Genomic DNA, 19,659 nt, shown 5'->3' on the forward strand with positions numbered 1-19,659 from the left:
CATCATAGAAATGAAACATGAGAGCGAGGACACTGGGTTATATCTAGGAAGGCTAGCTAGGAAGACACTGGAGTAGCAAGCGGCTGGCCACCATACATCCTAGCCATGCAAGAAGCATTACTCATCCTGCTGTTCATCAGCTTCCTGGTGACAATGGTGTCAGCCACCCCTTCCGAGCCTGGCATATCATTGCCAGGGTGCCCCAATAAGTGTGGCAATGTATCCATTCCTTACCCCTTCGGCATCGGCCCAAGCTGTGCTGCAACCAACCTGAACTCCTACTTTGCTCTGATATGCAACGACAGCTTCCAACCACCAAGACCTATGTTTGGTGACTCTCCCGTAGCTGTAGAGGTCATTGACATCTCCTTGGAGCATGGTGAGGCCCGTGTTTATAGCGATGTCAGCTACAGCTGCTTCACGTCAAACACCACATCATACTACGAAACCGCTGGGTTCAGACTGGATGCCACGCCATTCATGGCCTCCACCCGCAACCATTTCACGGTCATTGGCTGCAACACCCTCTGGCTCATCGGTGGCGTCACGAACGAAAACTCTGATGATGATCTACATGTGGCTGGCTGCTACTCCTACTGCGAAAGCATCAACAGCACATCTGACGGGGCACCGTGCACGGGGACAGGATGCTGCGAGACCGCCATCTCCTCCAACCTCACAGACTTCAAACCAATAATCACAATGAACGAGAGTAGTGTGTGGGACTTCAACCCATGCTCCTATGCGATGCTCGCCGAGGCTGGGTGGTACAGCTTCAAGAGCCAGGACCTCATCAGTCACCGTTTGTTCATCTATGACAGAGCTCCTAGAGGTGTCCCTGTCGTCATGGACTGGGCCATTAGAAACAGTTCCTGTCCCAAGGATGGGGCAAAAGCACCAGAAGACTATGCTTGTGTCAGTTCAAACAGCTACTGTGTGAATGCAAGGAATGCTACAGGATACTTGTGCAACTGCTCTATAGGTTATGAGGGCAATCCTTATCTTCCCAAAGGTTGCAAGGGTAAGTATTTTCTTGCTGTGTAAACTAGAATTTAGAAATCAAGGTCAACAACTGCAAGAAAAAGTCTAGCCAACACATGATTAGAGCCAATCACAGCCCAAAAATTTACTAGCTCAAGATATCAAAACTTATTTGTTACTTGTCCAACATATCTTAAGGAAACTTCATACACTGACGTACTTTGCATTTTTCCTAAATCCATATTAATATGTTTTCAAATTCTAACTTCGTTCAGATATAGATGAGTGCGAGCTGCGTAAGCAGGACGCTAGGTACGAAAAACTATATCCATGTGAAAATGGACGCTGTCACAATACACCAGGAGGCTATATATGCAAGTGCAGGATAGGAACAAGATCAGATGGTACAAATTCAGGATGCCGACCTGTGCTTAGCAAAGCTGACCAGACAGTTATAGGTAAGGATCATAATTGAGAGCAGATTTTAAATCTATCTAAGGTTTTTTTTTCTAGGTTTTGAGGCACTCAATCATACAGAGTAACCATTGTGCAGGTCTCAGTGTTTCTGCGGTTCTAGTGATATCTTTGACATGCTTATTGGTTATTAAATTACAACAAAGGAAGCATAGGAAGGAGAAGGATGAATATTTCAAACGAAATGGGGGTCTGAGATTATACGATGAGATGAGATCAAGGCAAGTTGACACCGTTCTCATACTCTCAGAGAACGACATCAAGAAAGCCACAGACAACTTCAGTGAAGATAATATTCTTGGATGTGGTGGTCATGGAATGGTCTACAGAGGAACTTTAGATGATAACAAAGAAGTTGCCATAAAGAAGTCCAAACTAAAGGATGATGATGACAGCAGAGAAGAATTTGTGAATGAGATAATAATCTTATCACAAATTAACCACAGGAACATTGTAAGGTTACAAGGATGCTGCTTGGAGGTAGATGTGCCGATGTTGGTGTATGAGTACATTTCCAATGGTACCCTCTTTGAGTTCCTTCATGTCAATGAAAGCAGATCACCAATCCCATTGGATCTTAGATTGAAGATTGCTACACAGTCAGCAGAAGCTCTTGACTACATTCATTCAGCAACTTCTCGCACAATTCTGCATGGAGATGTCAAATCCCTCAATATACTCTTGGATGAAGAATACAATGCAAAAATGTCAGACTTTGGAGCATCCGCACTGAAGCCCTTGGACAAAAATGATTTCGTTATGCTTATCCAAGGAACTCTTGGTTATATTGACCCTGAGAGTTTTGTCAGTCAGCGTCTGAGTGACAAAAGTGATGTATACAGCTTCGGGGTTGTTCTTTTAGAGTTAATGACAAGAAAGAAGGCTGTATACATTGATAGCTCTAATGAAAAGAGAGCACTATCTCATACTTTCATACAGATGTTCCACCAGAACAAGCTCCGTGATATTTTGGACAGTGAAATAGTACAGAATGAAGTAATGATAGTACTTCAGAAACTAGCTGAACTTGCCATGCACTGCCTGAGCCCAAAAGGAGATGAGAGGCCAACGATGAAGGAAATTGCAGAGCGACTACGAATGTTGAGAAGCCTCAACATTCTTAAGGAGGGCCATCAGCATATCTCCTCCCTTCAGATGAGACAGGAAGACCAGAGTTTGGAGACAACCAAACTGGTTTTGGAGGTTGTTGTCATGGGCGGAACCAGAGAAAAAACTAAGGGGCGGCCAAGACGAAGGTAAGGCATGGAGACAATAACTTCAAGAACTCCTTCACTTTGAAATAACTACTACAACCATGGCTGAAGTAGGAGTATTTAAAAAAAAATCAGACCATAGGGGGGGCCTTGGCCCCTACTAGCCCCCCTGGTTCCGCCAGTGGTTGTTGTGGACTCCTTTGTGGGCTGGCAATACCTGCCGGCAACCGCCGCCAGAGGAGCCCAAATCGTGGCTAAGTCAAGGCAGGCAAGTAGCTGCACAGCTGGAGGTTGTGGGAAGGAAAATAGGATCTACAGTTAGGGGAGATAATAGGAGATTGGTTATTTAAGTGCACCTGTCGTATAAAAGTCACTGAGTTAGTTTGTAATAGGCATCAAGAGAAATAAACCTTTCCCGGGAAGAGTGTGGGTTTTCTATCGACGGTGGCGACGGAGCCTTCCGATGCCGCTGCCATCGCCCACAACCGGCCTCCGGTTCCCAGATATCCCCTGCGTTCTTCTTCCCAGTCTCAACTGCTCTTGCATTCTCCCCTGTGCTCTACGCATTGCCCACGCCGTACAGAGGTAGACTTTGCAAGATAACTACATGCAACGTCGCCCCAATTTCTTTTGATGGTTTAAATTTTGCGATGCATAAAAATTGTTTTATGTACTTGCCATACGTTTGTGTGTGTGCACATCAAAATCATCACTCATGTGCTGCAATCTGTCAGAATTAACTGCATCTATAGTCTAAATTGAAACTCTATTTGGGCGTTGAATTAACTTGGTCACATGTACATGTATTCCAAGATTTTCTTACACATTCATTAGAGCAACCTTTCTCCAGATCCAAGATTTGAACATACTGGATTATCATAGATACATATGCAAGAAATGAGTGGTTTAATCAAATCTATGCTATAATGGTAGCCTACATTGTACAGCATTCCATCCCCCCCACCCTACAAAGGCTGGGTGCTACATGGAAATTGGAACCTCAATGGACAACTGCAGTTTATTCGGTACTATGCAGTATCTTATTCTACCAAAAGAAAAACGAGTAGAATAGAAAGGCAAAACAGCTACAAAGATTGCATGACCGAAAGAACACAAACACAAAGCATTTTGAATTGTGGTTGAACAGACAGATTAAGCAGCAAACCTTATCATAGAACCAGAATCCAGCATACTGTAGATATGCAGTCGCCAGGACCTAACTTCAGGCTATCCATTCCTTGCCCGTACAGTTTACAGCGAGCTCGGTACAACTACAAAAGGCAAATATAAGGTGATTATTCGAGTAAGGGCTTAGCATCACACTCGTGCTCACTTGAGAGGGCAGAGGATGGAGAGGCAGGAGCACAGCTCGCGCGGTAGGGCCGGGTCGAGCTCGTCTGAGCAGACAGCAGAGGAAACGGAGGTGCGTGTGGGCGAGGCCGCGGCTGTACGGGAAGGCGGCGGCGACTGGGTGCGGGGTCGGACGTTTATGGAGAGGCTCACGTGCTAAGCACGTTCTCGAAAAAAAAACTTATGGAGAGGCTCCGCCAGGCGCCACCGCCGCCGGCTTGCCGAAGGGCGAAGCCTCCCGCCGGCCAGCTCTCGTCGAGCCGGCGATGTGAGCGAGAGCGGAGCGCGGTCCACCAGCTGGCCGGCCCATCAAGTGGCAGTCGCGGGCGGACGGCACAGCCCATGAGAGAACTGTCTGTCGGCGTCTTCATACGGCGTCGATTATACAGTTTCGTTACATCACATTTGTACGGTTACCACATTTGTTTGGTGACATCCACTCAAAAAACAAAAAAAAAACATTTGTTTGGTGACACATATAGCTGTAGAGGTCATCACATTTGTAAGGTCCTGTTAGCTACAGCTGCTACCGTCATATGTAGCTGGTTGTCAAGGCATTGCGAGACCACCATCTCCTCCAATTGTTCAATCAAAGCAGCGTGTGGCAATTCAACTCACGCTTCTATGCGATGCTTGTCGAGGAAGGATGGTACAGCTTCAGGAGGAAGGATGCCTGGTGTAACTACGAAAACTAGAGTGGTTTCAGGGTTGAGATTTGCCTGACAACACACTACAGAATGGACTTGTTGTTCCGGGCGGTAACAACCTTTAGTCCCGGTTACCGCGCCGGGACAACGATCCCGGGACTAAAGGTGGAACATTCAGTCCTCGGTCATCGAGCCGGGACTAAAGAGGGACATTTAGTCCCGGTTGATAACACCAACCGAGACTAAAGGCCCTCCAGTCGAGCAACCTGGCGTACCCTTTAGTCCCGGTTGATAACACCAACCGGGACTAACGGTTCACCCTTTAGTCCTGGTTGGGGTGGTAACCCCAACCGGGACTAAAGGTTCCTTTTCTTTTTCATTTTTTTTGTTTAATTTATTTTCAGTTCAGTTACACGTATTTGTTTAATATATAATATGTTTTTATGTACGTATTCTACGCTGCTAATATAAATACACGCATGCGTATAATTACATCTAATTCTCATCTTGAGCATTATTATATTCGAATAAAGTATGAAACTATATATATTATAGATATATATATGTATATATACAACACTTTCATAATCTTGTTCTCGAAAATAACGATATCAATAAATATTTAATTTACTATCATTTATTCCTTAGGATCAAAGTAGAACTCGCCGTTGGGATTTAGCACTTTTTCTAGAAGATATCCTGCTATTGACTCTTGAACTGCTTTCAGATGGTCTTTTTGCATGACCCTTCATTTCAACCATTCAGTCTTGCATTTGAAATAAAAGGAAAAGTATTAATACACATATATGTATATATATTCATTTAAAAATAAATAAAAATTGATATATACGTACTCTGAGGACATCTTCAGGAGTTCTTCTTATAGTGCGCAGTGATAAATTCACAAACGTAGTATCCACATAAGTTATTACCTGGTTCCTGCCGCGAAACACCACTGTACGAGAAGAAGATTATTCTCATCATCTCACACGTAAATTGAAGTACGATATAGTAATTAAACACGTGGGGGAAGTGTATATAGTACAACTTACTGGTATTTCAACTACATTAAGTGGTGCCTTGCAATCTTTGCGATGTTGCCTGAATAAACTCTTTCCAAACCCTGTGCGACCAATAATAGTACGATCGTTAATAAATTATGGCAAAGTCTATTCAACTAATAGTTGTGCGCGAGAGATCGAAATTACCCCTGGATAATGTCTATCATATCTTGGTATAGTGCCCGTTCTTTTCTCAACGAGTCAAAGATTAGTAACCGATTTGAGTTTAACTCAATGACAATGAGTATCCAGTGAAAACTGCATTGGTTTATACACACACGTATATGCATATAAGTTGTATTGATATTACATAAAATGTGTAGACTACATTATTATTAACACTTACTCAAAGTTGTATGGGAAAAGTATTGTTGTCTTGTCGTGCTGCTTCACGAAGAACATCATGATATTCTCCTGTGCTTTAGATACCCATCGCTCCTTGACAATAATATCGGTTTTGAATACGTTATAAGGATCAATGAAGCCAACACTGGTGTCTTGTATTCTTTGGAGCTCTGACATCTGGAATCTGTATATAAATATAAGTTACATGTGAGGATAATTATATACACGTACGCATGGAAGTGAGTTTATTAAATAAAAGTAAGAATCACTTACAAACAAAAGGAGCTAATGATTGATTTGTCCAGAGCGTCCATATGGTATAGTTGATGCAATTCTTCGAAACTAATATGTAAGATGTCATCGCCACGGAAGTAATGATGGTCTCTAAATCTGACAAAGATCCACTGCTCACCCCTGCCACACGCCTGCATGTACCACTTGTTGAGCAAGTACATTTGCGTACCCAATTCATTCAGAGCCGCAGGGTTGTACAGACTTTTGCCATATTTATAAGTCTTCCAGGTATCAACTTCCAGGTTCTGGATTGGAGCTTTGCCCATCAATTGATCCAAGGTTAAACTAGTATCTTAAAAAAAGCATTAAGGGCTTGAACCGACACTTCTCTAGAGTTGTCTGGTCGATAGACTTCTATGTTGGAACCATATTGATTAGCAACAATAAGATTTTGCATTGGTTGCTTCTGTTGTCCGAGCTGTGGGACATCCTTCCCTGATGCTCTTTTCCTTTTCTTATCTGCATCATGTGACTTCATGAGGGAGCAGTCATAGTCTGATAGTGGCGAAGGCTTATGAAGTTCAATCATCTTTTTCTTGTGAGCATCGACCTTCTGCCTCAGCACCTCTCGTGGTAGGTAAAAGTACGGCTTCTCCTTAAGCTTCGCTTGACTCTTCTTTTTAGTATCTATAAAAAAATCTTTCACTTTTTTGTCTTCTTCAGCTGCTATTTGCTCATCAGTCTTTTCAGAAAGAATTTTTGAGAAATAACTCTTTTTCTCGGGGTCTTCTTTGCCGCCGGGACCTTAGACGTCTTTGTAGTGCGTCGCTGTGGAGGGGGTGGGGGCGGTGTTGGAGACCGGCGTGGAGGCGATGTGGCCGGTGTTGGTGGAGACCGGCGTGGAGGCGTTGGAGATCGTTGTGGAGGCGGTGGGGCCGGTGTAGGAGTTGAAGATCGTTGTGGAGGCGATGAGGCCGATGTAGGAGTTGGCGATCGCCGTGGGGATGAAGTCGTCTCGCCCCCCGCGACGCTGTGATGAGATGGGGAATGAATGATTAGGCTAGGCTGGGGGGAGACTCTGCTACAAAAACAAGTTGTGTGTCAATTATTTTTTAAGACAATAGAAAATTAATGGAAAATAATATTTCATTCACTTTCATTCATACCTAGGGTGAGGTAGGGGAAGCGGTGGCGCCCCAGGAATGATGATGAAGCGTTTGCGCCATTGAATAAATGTCTTTTCTGCTTCTCCTAGTGTCTTCTCCCCATCACCGCCTTCAATGTCAAGAGGAACATTACTGTAACCTTTGAGCACTCTATCGACCGAGACGCTAGCATATCCAGGTTGAATAACTGACCTATGGATTCTTGGTATCTTCGTTCGGTCTATTGGAGATACAACCCCGATAGCCACCATGATTGATGCATTATTACCATCTGGAATGTGCAGCTCACATGTTGTTAGAGGCTCGGTAATGTCATCAACAGGGAAGCACAACCCAGTGTCGTCTTGAATAACTGGCAGCTCTGTAGAAGCACAACTGCTTTTCATCTAACCAACGGGGCTAATGGTGACTCCTGGCGTTGATTGCGATTGCATTTGACTCATTGCTAGCTGCACTTGCCTCTTGATCTCCTCCTGCATTCTTGCATCAAGAGATTTTTCTCGTTCACGTGATTCAAGCAATGCTTGTCGTGACTCATCAACAAATTGCTCCAATGCACGAATTCGTTCTGCCTCCTCATCCTTCTTTCTTTGGCGGCTTCTGTAAGTATCCTTGTCTGCTGGGAATGCGTGTATCCACGAAACCGCCCCATAGCCTCTTGTTCGACCACCGTGTTTAGGATTCTCTAGGGCATATGTCAATTCATCCTTCTCTCTGTTGGGCTTGAAAACACCACTATCAGCTTCTTCCCTAGCACGAGCTAGTCTCTGTGTTGCTCTCTCAATTTTTTGACCGAAAATTAGCTTGCCAGTGTCTGGGTCTAGGCTTCCCCCATGAGCGTAGAACCAATTCTTCGCGCGTTGAGGCCAGTTCTTCTCTATTGTTTCAGGTATGATTCCCTTGGCAGTAATCTCTGCTTCTAGGTTCTGCCACTTGGGAATAGCACTCTTATAACCACCTGATCCCATGCGATGATGATATTGCTTCTGTCGGGCATTCTGTCGATTCCTCATCACACGTTCCTCACTGTCTTAGGATGTCTTGTATTCTACGAAGGCATCCCAATGGGACTCCAACTTGACAAATGCCTTAGCATTGAAATTCGGCATAGCATTCTTCAAGATAAACTTTTTATACAATGTTTTCTTCCAACTCTGGAACAATGTTGCCATCTTCTTCATTGTCCAATCCCTCACTAGCTCCTTCAAAGTATCATCTGCTTGTAATGTGAAATGCTGAGTGATATCTCTCCAAGCTAGGTTCTTGTCATGATCAGATACAAAACTAACATTAGGAGCGGATATCTTCTGCTTCCATTCACGAGCACTAACTGGGATCCTATCCCTTACAACGAACCCACATTGATTGACATATGTCTGAGCATGTGGTCCCAATGGTTTACCGGTGTCGGTGTCGAATTCTAATATTATGAAACGGCCCTCTAATGGCTTTTTTGGCCCTCAGACTTTCCTACTTTTGTCGGTGGTTGATGTAGATCCAGAGACTGGCTACATGAGTAGAAACACAACGATTAACAACAAATATACGTACGCATGCATCTATAAGAGATGATAGATAATCGAATATACCTCGTCAGTATTTTCTTGCACGACAATTTGTTGATCTTCAACCACCGGCATATTCAGGATATCCTCATAATCAGCAAAGTACTAACTCGTGTCATCTACATCCACATTGGTGCTGGCGTTGATAATATCCGCCATTATGTCATCACTCAAGTTATCATTCGGAGCAGCCATTTGTATCTTCAAGATAACACATAGATAGAATTACTATGGTACATAACATAAGTACATGTGATAACACATATAGAATTACTAAATCTAATTAAATATAATAACACATAATATTTCATCAACATGGAAATAAGTACATGTATATATATACACATAGAATGATACAATATATTTTCTCTCTCTCTCAACACATAGAAATAAGTGCATATGTCTATATCTCTAGATATGCATGTGATACACATAGAATGTCTCTCTAGATACAATTTTCTCTCTCTCAACACATGAAAATAAGTACATGTATATATACATATAGAAATAATTAAGTACATATGTATACATATATGTAGAATCTCTCTCTAGATATAATATATATAGAGAGATAGAATATACAATTACTAAATCCAATTAAATAAATCTAACATGAAATTAGATAAACTAGTAAGATAATACATTTTAATCTAACATATATCAAAAACTATAATAAAAAACTATCTAAAAAAACTATCTAAATAAAATACTAATTAAATTTTAATACATTTAAATCTAATATATCAAAAACTATCTAAAAGTAACTAAAAAACTAACAATAAACTACTAATTAAAATTGAATACATTTTAATCTAACATACAGCCGAGACTTTGTAAAAAAAATCTAAAAAACTTGGCCGATCGAGAGCAGCAGATCAAGATCGAGTTCGACGGAGGCTGTACGGCGTGGGCGCGTGGGAAGCGTCGGCGACGGAGGGTGGGGTCGGGTGCGGCGGTGGAGACGGGATGCGGCGATGCGGGCCTGGAGAATGGCGCGGCCGGGCGAGGGTAGACAACGACGGCGGCGCTGGCTGAGACGAGCTCGACGACGGCGGATGGCGTGGCCAGGCAGGGGCTGAGCGACGGAGGCGAGATCGAAGATGAACAGAACAGACGTTCGATATATATAGCCCGCGACCCTTTAGTACCCAGGCTGGTAACACCAGCCGGGACTAAAGGACATTTAGTCCCGGCTGGTAATACCAACCGGGACTAAAGGTCCAACCCTTTAGTCCCGGTTGGTCTTACCAGCCAGGACTAAATGGCCTTTAGTCCTGGCTCGTGTTACCAGCCGGGACTAAAGGTGTTTTTTGACGGGCACCGAAATTGCCGCCCACCCTTTAGTCCCGGTTCTTGGTCTGGACCGGGACTGAAGCCCAGAAAAATTTGCCAACCCGCCAGCGTAATTGGAAAGGCCTGGGATTTTATTTTTGTTTAATACTAGGTTAATCAATTAATTACATAGCAACTTCAATACTTTGCAATATTTATTTTAAAAAATACTATTGATTAACTAATTATTTATTGTAAATAGGAAAATTTTGTAACCTAAAGTTTTTAATTTCTTTTATGAATATAGAATATAAATGTTACTAATACTAAGTATTTTGTTAATGCAAAAATATATTTCTAACTTAAAATTAATAAAATTAATATTATTCGATAGAAAATTTATTATCACATTATTGTAACGTCAATGTTTCAATTTTTTCTCGGTTTTTGACCAAAATTGACAGGAATTTTTTGTTGAACCTATAAAAATAGAGAAAATGTAGTATTTTTTGTTCTACAACTTTCTCAAATGAAAAATGGCCTATATAAGGATTGTATATATTGATGAGCTTAACAAACTCGGTATTCAAAACTTTTCAATTTGAGACAATCTAGGGTCCCGAAAACTAGTTTGTAGGCGTCGAAATTTAAAAATCACAAATTTGAACCGTCCAAACTTTCTCAAATGGAAAGTTGACCAAAACAACAATTGTAGATCTTTTTGAGTTTAACAAACTTGGTATTCAAAACTTTTCAATTTGAAGTCATTTAGAGTTCATAATACTAGAGTCAAAGTGTTGTTTTTTTATTTGACCAAATTTGACTTGGTCAAACTTGCTCAAATGAGACACTAAATGACCTCAGATGAAAAAAACTCTGAATACCAAGTTTGATCATCTCAGCAAGATCTACAATTGTTACATAGCTCATTTTCCCATTTGAGAAATTTTTATCAAACACTAGTCACAACTTCTTGAATCTCATATATACTTTCTAAAACTATGTCACACACTTGTGAAATTTGAACTACATTTTGTTCAAGCTTTCTCAAATGAAAAAATGGCCTATATAAGGATTGTATATATTGATGAGCTTAACAAACTCGGTATTCAAAACTTTTCAATTTGAGACAATCTAGGGTCCCGAAAACTAGTTTGTAGGCGTCAAAATTTAAAAAACACAAATTTGAACCATCCAAACTTTCTCAAATGGAAAGTTGACCAAAACAACAATTGTAGATCTTTTTTAGTTTAACAAACTTGGTATTCAAAACTTTTCAATTTGAAGTCATTTAGAGTTCATAATACTAGAGTCAAAATGTTGTTTTTTTATTTGACCAAATTTGACTTGGTCAAACTTGCTCAAATGAGACACTAAATGACCTCAGATGAAAAAACTCTGAATACCAAGTTTGATCATCTCAGCAAGATCTACAATTGTTACATAGCTCATTTTCCCATTTGAGAAATTTTTATCAAACACTAGTCACAACTTCTTGAATCTCATATATACTTTCTAAAACTATGTCACACACTTGTGAAATTTGAACTACATTTTGTTCAAGTTTTCTCAAATGAAAAAATAGCCTATATAAGGATTGTATATATTGATGATCTTAACAAACTCGGTATTCAAAACTTTTCAATTTGAGACAATCTAGGGTCCCGAAAACTAGTTTGTAGACGTCGAAATTTAAAAATCACAAATTTGAACCGTCCAAACTTTCTCAAATGGAAAGTTGACCAAAACAATAATTGTAGATCTTTTTGAGTTTAACAAACTTGGTATTCAAAACTTTTCAATTTGAAGTCATTTAGAGTTCATAATACTAGAGTCAAAGTGTTGTTTTTTATTTGACCAAATTTGACTTGGTCAAACTTGCTCAAATGAGACACTAAATGACCTCAGATGAAAAAACTCTAAATACCAAGTTTGATTATCTCAGCAAGATCTACAATTGTGAAGTCATAACATATTACATAATATCCGTCTCTAAAATATAATATATTAAACATGCATCGTTGTATCATGTCGGGCACAACAGTGAATTTCTTCTTGATGTATGACCCTTGGTTATGATCTTGTCGTAACCATAGGAGTGTCTTCATCATTTAACATGATGCTTGGATCTTTCTTCACTATGAAGGGTGGAATTCGGATATTTCTTTCGTAATCTTCTGACATGTCTGACTTAGTCTTCAATTCCCACTATATTTATTTTCCCAGAAAGAATTATGTGGCGCTTTGGCTCATTGATCATTGAGTTGATGTCTTCGTTTTTTCCTCTCTTTGATTTTGTAGACATGTCTTTCACATAGAACACCTGACTCACATCGACAGCAAGGACGAATGGTTCCTCTTTGTACCCAATATTGTTGAGGTCCACTATTGTCATTCCATACTCTTTGTCGACTGTTACCCCTCCTCCGGTCAGCTTCACCCATTGGCACTAGAACAAAGGGACTTTAAAATTAGGTGCGTAGTCTAGTTCTCATATCTCTTCTATGCAGGCCATAATATGTTTGTATATTCCCATTTGGATCTGTTCCATCTATGCGAACACCACTATTTTGATTGGTGCTCCTTTTATCTTGGGCAACTGTGTAAAATGTATTCCCATTTATCTCGTACCCTTGGTACGTGAGGATATGCCACGATGGCTGCCTAGCCAATAAATACAGTTGCTCATCAATATTGTCATCAGCCTTGACATTCTTTTCGCAACCAACCACTGAAACTTTCCATGTGCTGACGCCTAATCCAAGCTTCAGTCTTCCCTGGAAATTTGGATCGTAAGAACTCCTTATGTATCTCGATGTACGGATGCACCAATGATGAGTTCTGAAGAACTGTGTAGTGTGCTTTATTGAAATAATCGTCTTCCATGCCAATATATGTTTTCTTCCCTAAAGTTTCTTTACCACTGAGTCGCCCCTCGTGTCGTGATTCAGGAATGCCAATCAGGGCAAGGTCAGGAATAAAGTCAACACAGAACTCAATGACCTCCTCTGTTCCATAGCCCTGGGCGATGCTTCCTTCAGGCTTAGAATGGACTTTCACATATTTCTTCAAGACTCCCATAAACCTCTCGAAGGGGAACATGTTATGTAAGAACACAGGTCCAAGAATACTAATCTCCTTCACCAAATGAACTAGGATGTGTGTCATGATATTAAAGAAGGATGGAGGGAACACCAACTCAAAGCTGACAAGACATTGAACCACATCATTCTATAGAGTAGCTAGTTCCACTGGATTGATTGCCTTCTGAGAAATTGCATTGAGGAATGCACATAGCTTCACGGTGGCTAGACATACATGTGGAGGTAGAATTCCTCTTAAAGCAACTGGAAGCAATTGCGTCATAAGAACGTGGCAGTCATGGGACTTTAAGTTTAAGGAATTTCTTATCTGGCACATTTATTATACCCTTTATATTGGAGGAGAATCCCGATGAGACCTTGATGCTGCTTAGACATTCGAACATGCTGTCCCTCTCTTCTTTGCTAAGCGTGTAGCTAGCAGGACTTAAGTAATGACAGTCCATCATCTGTCTTCTCTGGATGAAGGTTGTCTCGTTCTTTCATGCCCTGCAAGTCCTGGCGTGCTTCAAGTGAATCCTTTGGCTTCCCGTACACACCCATGAATCCTAACAGGTTCACACAAAGATTCTTTGTTAGGTGCATCACGTCGATTGCGTTGCGGACCTCTAGGACTTACCAATAGGGTAGCTCCCAAAAGATGGACTTCTTCTTCCACATGGGTGCGTGTCCCTTAGCATCTTTGGGAACAGATTCACTGCCTTGTCCCTTTCCAAATACTACTTTCACATCCTTGACCATTGCGAGTACATCTTCCCCGGTTCGGTTATGAGGCTTCTTCCGATGGTCTGGCTTACCTTTAAAATGCTTCCCTTTCTTTCTTACTTGGTGATTCAACTGGAAGGAATCGACGATGGCCAAGGTACACGACCTTTCGACATCTTTTCAAATATATACTGTCAAGGTCATCAAAACAATGTGTGCATGCATTATATCCTTTGTTTGTCTGACCTGAAAAGATTACTTAAAGCAGGCCAATCATTGATTGTTACGAACAACATTGCTCGTAGGTCAAAGTGTTCTTGTTTGTACTCATCTCAGACACGTACACCTGGTTTGTTCCATAAAACTAGAAGTTCTTCAACTAATGGCTTCAGATAGACATCAATATCAGTTGCCAGGTTGCCTCGGACCTTGGATGAGGATCGGCATCATAATGAACTTCCGCTTCATGCATAACCATGGAGGAAGGTTGTAGATACATAGAGTAACTGGCCAAGTGCTATGACTAGTGCTCTGCTCTCTAAAAGGATTCATACCATCTGTACTTAAGGCGAATCTTAAGTTTCTAGCCTCATTTGCAAACTCTGGAAATTCCCTGTCTATCGCTCTCCACTAGGGACCCATCAGCTGGGTGTCTCAGCATATTGTCTACCTTACTGGTCTTCTTTATACCACCGCAACAACTTTGCATGGTCTTTATTTCTGAACAAACGTTTTAAGCGTGGTATTATAGGAGCATACCACTATAACCTTGGCAGGGATTTTCTTTCTAGGACGTTGTTCACCCTCGACGTCACCAGGATCATCGCGCCTGATCTTATACCGCGATGCTTTACATACCAGGGCATTCATCCAAATTCTCGTATTCATTGCCATGGTAGAGGATGCAGTCATTAGGACATGCATGTATCTTCTGGATTTTTAATCCTAATGGGCAGACAACCTTTTTTGCTTCGTACGTAGTGGTGGGCAATTCATTTGGCTTCGGAAGCATCTTCTTTATGAGGTTCAATAAATTCCCAAATGTCCTTGTCGGAATATACCATTCTTTGCCTTCCACTATAGCAATTCCAGTGTTGTACCCAGCTTTTTTTGCCCCTCTTCAGCCGTCGGATATAGCAACTTCCTATGATCCTCAAGCATGCGCTCGAACTTAACTTTCTCTTTTTCAGCTTTCCCATTCTTGTTGTGCATCACGAATGGCATCGCCAAGAGCATCACCGAGATCATCTTCTACCGCTACCTCTTCTTCATCTCCCCCCATTGTAGTATCATCAAAGGCACCATACTGAGCAATAATGTCATCAATGTCTAAATCTTCTTCTTCACCTTCTTCCATCATGACCCCGCTTTCTCCATGCTTAGTCCAACATATATAGTTTGACATGAAACCTGACTTAAGCAAATGTGAATGAAGACTCATTGAGCTTGAATATTCCTTTAAATTCTTACATAGGGTACATGGACAGCACATGAAACCATCCCGCTTATTTGCCTCGGCCACACCTAAGAAATAGTGCAAGCCCTCAATAAAGTCTTAGGGAGCGGCGATCGGACATTGTACATCCAATGGCGTGACATAATCTGTATTACACGACAAATTATGAAAACCTTGAATATAATTTAGTATTTTATTACACAACATAAATGACACACACACGGTTGATTAATTAACTAAGTCTGGCTACAATGTAAGCAATCCCAACTATCACTAAACAAACTAAAACTACAATACACTTCAGTAACATAATTATTTCGTGATCGTACAGCAACTAAAACAGACAAATCATTCTTCTGTTGAATATCAATAAGCTTCTCCTGCTGGCTCACTGCCTCATCAGCAGCAGCCGCTACCTCAAGCGCACCCAAATTCTGCACAGTATGTAGCATAATCTTCCTCCTAGTACCAACCATCGCATCCATTGCCCTCCCACTATAATTAAAGCCAAAAAATATTTAGTTAAAAATATTCAAGAAAAGCAGGTCAATTAGCCATAAAGATAAAATGCGTAAGAAACTCACATCATCGATCCAGGCACTTGTAGAAAACACGACCCTTGTTGGGTCCCTGTCTCTTGACTCGGTACTCCATCACAATCTTCTGCTTACACTTGCCGCAGATAATGAGAGGGAGTTCTGGCCTCAGTCGTTTCGCAACCGAACGAGAGGCCGATGATCCGGTACCAGTTGTCATCTACTTTCTATACTTATTTTTGCAAACTAGTGTAAATTTCATATTTTCTAAAATGATATATTTAAACAAAACTAGTACGGATTTCACATGTTTCAATAAATAACCATCCGTACTAGTTGACCTTGCTTACGTGATCATCTCGGCCTAGCATTTCTCCACCGGACGGCACCGTACTTGGCCAAGGAAGAGCTCCGATTCTACGAGAAAGGGAACACGGTCTTCCACGACCTGTTGCCGCTCTCCCTCGTAGCATCAAAGTTCCTCCTTGAACGTCCGTTACCGCTCGGCAGAGAACATGTTGGCCGAGCTGAACACGGTCCGCAAGTTCAACTAGTACGGATTTTCTATAATTTTCTAACTATTTACTAAGTTTTTCATTTCATGGAAAATTTAATTCTAAAAAAGGCATGATTTCTAAGTAGTTCATTTCATAGGAAAAAATAATTCTAAGTGACCTGCTCGATATCGGCGAGCTCGCGGACGTTTAGGTTGCCGAGGATAGTAACATTTGTAGATGACATTTGTAGGTCTGAAGTTATCAAATATACATCAAATTATAGCTCAAAAACATGTTTCAATAAATAACCATCCGTACTAGTTGACCTTGCTTACGTGATCAACTCGGCGAGCATTTCTCCACCGGACGGCACCGTACTAGGCCAAGGAAGAGCTCCGATTCTACGAGAAAGGGAACACGGTCTTCCACGACCGTTGCCGCTCTCCCTCGTAGAATCAAAGCTCCTCCTTGATGTCCATTACCGCTCGGCAGAGAACATGCTCGCTGACTTGAACACGGTCCGCAAGTTCAACGAGTACGGATTTTCTACAATTTTCTAAGTTTACATATAAAATCATAATAAAGTCCAACATATAAAGTTACACATGCATCTACATCGCAAAATGAGATAAGCTACTGATAAAACATAAGAGGATTAAGTTTGTTACCTCCAAAATCGAAGAGCAACACCAATGGAGGGGGAGAGAGCAAGAACAACAGCAAGCTGAAAAACAGAGGCAGTGAGTTTGAATGGAATGGCTCAGGCTCGGGGAGGAAGAAATGAGCTGAATTATAGGCCGGGATTATTAGTCCCGGTTAGGGGTCCAAACCGGGACTAAAGATTAATCTTTATTCCCGGGGCATCACCCAAACCGGGACTAAAAGCTTTAGTCCCGGCTGGTATTACCAGCCAGGACTAAAGGTTTACCTTTAGTCCCGGTGGTACCAGCCGGGACTAAAGGCCCCTGCCCCGCGGACGACCGTTGGACAGGGACCTTTAGTCCCGGTTGGTATTACCAACCGGGACTGAAGGGTCCTTTAGTCCCGGGGGCAAAAAATGCCGAGGCTAATGTCAAATTGGGACATCGTTCTAAAGTCTGTTCTCTAGTAGTGGACTTACATTCCAGGAACAACACCTTTAGCACGTACTATCAGAATTATGTCACATACCAACTCCAGTGCAAGTACCAGCAACCGCACGGAAAACTTGCTGATAATCAGTCCATGAATCCACTATATATATAAACATCTTTCATCAACTACATATATAATAGGTAAATACAAAAGATCTGCATCAGTCAGAAATGAAAACAAACGACACAATGCCACGCACTACTCTTCCATAGCGTAATCTTCTGTCTGCTGCTGAACAACTTTGACCTTGATCTTTGTTTTCTCAGCTGCGAGTGTAACACCCCAGGTGTTTATCACTAGTTAAACAATGGGTTTGAGCTCAAACATGACATGTCAAGTGGTAATCAAGGTGTCAAGATCAAATCTACATGATGGAGCTCCAACTTAAACTTGGGCCACGCACAATTGCTTACATATGGACCCTTGTTAAGATTATGCAAGAGTAATGCTAAACATGCTTATTCCATGTACATTACATCCACATGCATCCATCTAGACCCATGGAAAAGTTTCATGAAGTTTGGAATCAAAAAGTCACATGAAATGATAAGTCATATATTTGCATTAATTGCTTTATCAAGTGGATGGAAACCTATGAAGTCAACCAAACCTTGGTACCTTGCTCAAACAACTCTACTTGCACTCATGAACAAAAGTTATGAAGGGTTCATGTTGAGCAGGTGGCCAGAAAATGCTCCAATAGGTCAAAAAGGATAATTTAAGCTTCATCGTGATCCTATTTTGGTCAAAGTAGAACAGTAGGTTCTATACTAGTTTTGAGGTTGGACCTTAAATGAAAGTTGTAGTCCATATCATGTAGAACAAACTTGGTTTTTGTACTAAGAGCTAGATTAGCTTGGAAGTAAGTCAAATCGAGGTCACAAGATCGAATTTGCTGTGGTTTTCAACACTTAGAATTATTCTAAGTTAGTTTCGCTAAGCAATGACGTTGACATTCCGCATTCTCCGAAATTCGTTAAGCAACTTGAGTTGGTCCAAAAATAAAAGTTGAAGGTTATATTATGGCGAAGAGCATGCAAAAAGTTGGAACCCGTTTGGCTTCGTGTTGATGGTTAATTCTGAGTTTTTCCTAATCACCATCGTCACGATGACAAACCAAAGTTTGGAGCACGTTATCTGCTAAACCATAACCCTAATGACCCTGAACCCTTAAGCAAAGTTGGAGAGCATTAGGTGTAGACCAAACTTCATTTTGGGCCCATGTCCAAATTTGGCCTGCAAATGGCCTAGAATCGTGCCCCACGCTGATCACTTTGCTGCCCGCCACGTGCTCGGTAAAATGCCTCAATGGGCGGCGCGTGTCTAGGGCGTGGCCGCCATGCACAGAGCACACCCGCCATTGTAGCGTGCCGCTTGCCGCGTGGCTGCCCTGTCGCATCCCCGACGCCCTTCTGGAGTGAAATCCGAGCGGCCCTCGCCTCCTCACTCGCCTCTCTACTCGCCCTGCTCTCCTCCTCCCTCGCCCTCTGTGCCGCACGCGCGCGCCAGAGCGCGTCCGCCATTGACGCCGAGCGAAGCTCACACTGCCGCTACTGCTTTAGGGGTGGCTCCCTCTCCTCCTCCACTGCGGTGCCTAGGCATGGCACGCATGCGCCACCGTAGCCCATGCCACGCCGGCCCTCTCGTTTTCCCGCAGCGCCGTCACCGCCACGCCGCTGTTCCAGTGCTCGGGCCGCTGTAGGCCGTCGCTGGCCAGACCAGCCCTTCCTTAGCCGCCCATGGGTCAGTCCACTGCCATTGTCAGCCACGCCTCGCCTTCGCCATCACGCATGCAGCCGCCGACGAAGCACCACCGCGCCGGAGTTGGCCGATCCGTCGGTCCTCTGCGCTGTGCGACGAAGAAGAAAGAAGAAGGACCATGCGAGCAAATAGAAGGTTGTCCAGGGGGTTATGTGAAGAA

General features: G+C 42.2%; 2 protein-coding genes and 1 pseudogene across 2 annotated transcripts in view; 1 reads left to right on the forward strand and 2 right to left on the reverse strand.

Moving 5' to 3' along the window:
• Positions 1–19,659, reverse strand: part of LOC136508195 (putative pentatricopeptide repeat-containing protein At1g10330) — a 218,801-nt gene that overhangs the window by 36,477 nt on the left and 162,665 nt on the right. The gene's annotated exons all lie outside the window — the stretch shown is intronic.
• The window catches only part of LOC136509298 (wall-associated receptor kinase 2-like), a 115,768-nt pseudogene continuing 96,215 nt past the window's right edge, over positions 107–19,659 (forward strand).
• The window catches only part of LOC136509302 (probable ribosome biogenesis protein RLP24), a 41,894-nt gene continuing 40,171 nt past the window's right edge, over positions 17,937–19,659 (reverse strand). Inside the window, exon 5 of the mRNA XM_066504112.1 lies at positions 17,937–18,004. Within this exon, the coding sequence (XP_066360209.1) occupies positions 17,937–18,004 (68 nt within the window). The remainder of the gene's footprint in view (positions 18,005–19,659) is intronic.

This window comes from Miscanthus floridulus, chromosome 15, assembly GCF_019320115.1.
Source record: "Miscanthus floridulus cultivar M001 chromosome 15, ASM1932011v1, whole genome shotgun sequence".
NCBI lineage: Eukaryota > Viridiplantae > Streptophyta > Magnoliopsida > Poales > Poaceae > Miscanthus > Miscanthus floridulus.